General features: G+C 42.3%; 1 protein-coding gene across 1 annotated transcript in view; it reads right to left on the bottom strand.

Annotated features, from left to right (window-relative positions):
- aplf (aprataxin and PNKP like factor) overlaps nucleotides 1-1473 on the bottom strand; it is a gene marked incomplete at its 5' end in the record, with an annotated part of 8881 nt that overhangs the window by 5167 nt on the left and 2241 nt on the right. The window contains 1 exon segment of the mRNA XM_035659677.1: nucleotides 1166-1298. Within this exon segment, the coding sequence (XP_035515570.1) occupies nucleotides 1166-1298 (133 nt within the window).

Genomic DNA, 1473 nt, shown 5'->3' with positions numbered 1-1473 from the left:
TAATTGGGCTCCCGGTAGAAACCTCCTGAACCATGACGACAATGGTGGTGAAGACAACAACTCCCATGATCCCACGCTGCTTCACCACCTCAACAAACTCCCTGTTTTGTTATTGTTTTAAGGAGAGAGAACCCCTAGTGGCAGAAATTATATATTGTACCTATTTAAGAGTAAATAGAGTGAAATACTTCGTAGAAAAAGTAGTTAATTACTTTCCACAGCTGGAATTTATCTAATTATACTGCAATTTAAATGTTTTTGTAAAGCCAAACCGATATTTCTGCTGTTCTTTAACTCTGAACCTGTCACTCAGAGTTAAGACGACTCCGAGCAGCTTCACAAGTTCCTCTTTAGGAAATTGGAACTTTTCCACCCTTCCACTCTGTTCAGTTAACGCAGACCTTAAGTGAGCGGATGGACGCAGTAATGGAAGCCGTCTGCTTTCCCTCAGAGTAAATATTAGAGCACAGCAGCACTCAGGGGGAAACAGTGGCTTTAACACTGTCAGAAAACACAGTGACACACACACACACACACTCTGAGAGGATCTCCATAGTCTTCTATTATCTGCTCTAATTATCAAAGAACATCCTGATACACAACCGCAGTCTCACACCTCCGTTCACTCTCTTGTTAACGTCACTTCATCGACTATCGCAGGTTGTACCGACGTCCTCAGACTGTGTGGCAGTCGGGTTCAGCTGCTGTTTAAGGTCAACAAACATCTTTCATTTCTGCAGGGAATTACCCACAGTTCATAGCATTGTACCGATAAAACGGTTTTTAAGTTTTTAAGCCTGTACGTTTTAAGACAAATGCTGACATACAGTCGCTTGTTTGGGACGACTAAACCTGTTTTAGACTCGAGTTTATGCTAGTTTTTGCTTGTTTACAAACAGGTAGCACACAGAAACTTTTACAGACATGAATGTGCTTCTAGTGTCTGTAAAATCTCCAGTGGACAAAAAACCCAGTAAGGAACAGCTTGGAGTCGGATCGGGAGGGAAACTTGATTGGGACATCCCTCATTTTTAGATCCTAAATTTAAAAAAGGGAACTTCGTCGAGGTGATGAATGTAAAGCTCCAATCTGAACAGGTTAGAGGGGTCACGTGTGGACAGACACATGAACTCAGATCTACTGTAGTGAAACATAAACACGGTACCTTTTGGGCTGGACGAAGAAGCCTGTGGAGCCGCTACAGCCGCCATCATCCACGCAGGTAAAACTCTTCTCCTGCGTACAGACGGAGTGACTTCATCCTCCTCTTCTTCTTCTTTTGACTGGACAGAGTCTCTCTACAAGAACCAGAACAATCCTCAGTTAGTTAGTTAGATATGAATGAAAGTTCAACTGAGGGAATGTGACTCCTGAAAGAGACTCCAGACCGTGAGGCAGAACTTCCCAACCAGTAAACTGACTCAGTGACATATTTTATGGATATTTCATATTATATTAAAACTGTACAATGAA

Source organism: Morone saxatilis, unplaced genomic scaffold (genome assembly GCF_004916995.1).
Source record: "Morone saxatilis isolate NCDOM2014 unplaced genomic scaffold, NCSU_SB_2.0 Contig17, whole genome shotgun sequence".
Taxonomy (NCBI): Eukaryota; Metazoa; Chordata; class Actinopteri; family Moronidae; genus Morone; species Morone saxatilis.
This window is presented reverse-complemented; position numbering and strand designations above follow the sequence as displayed.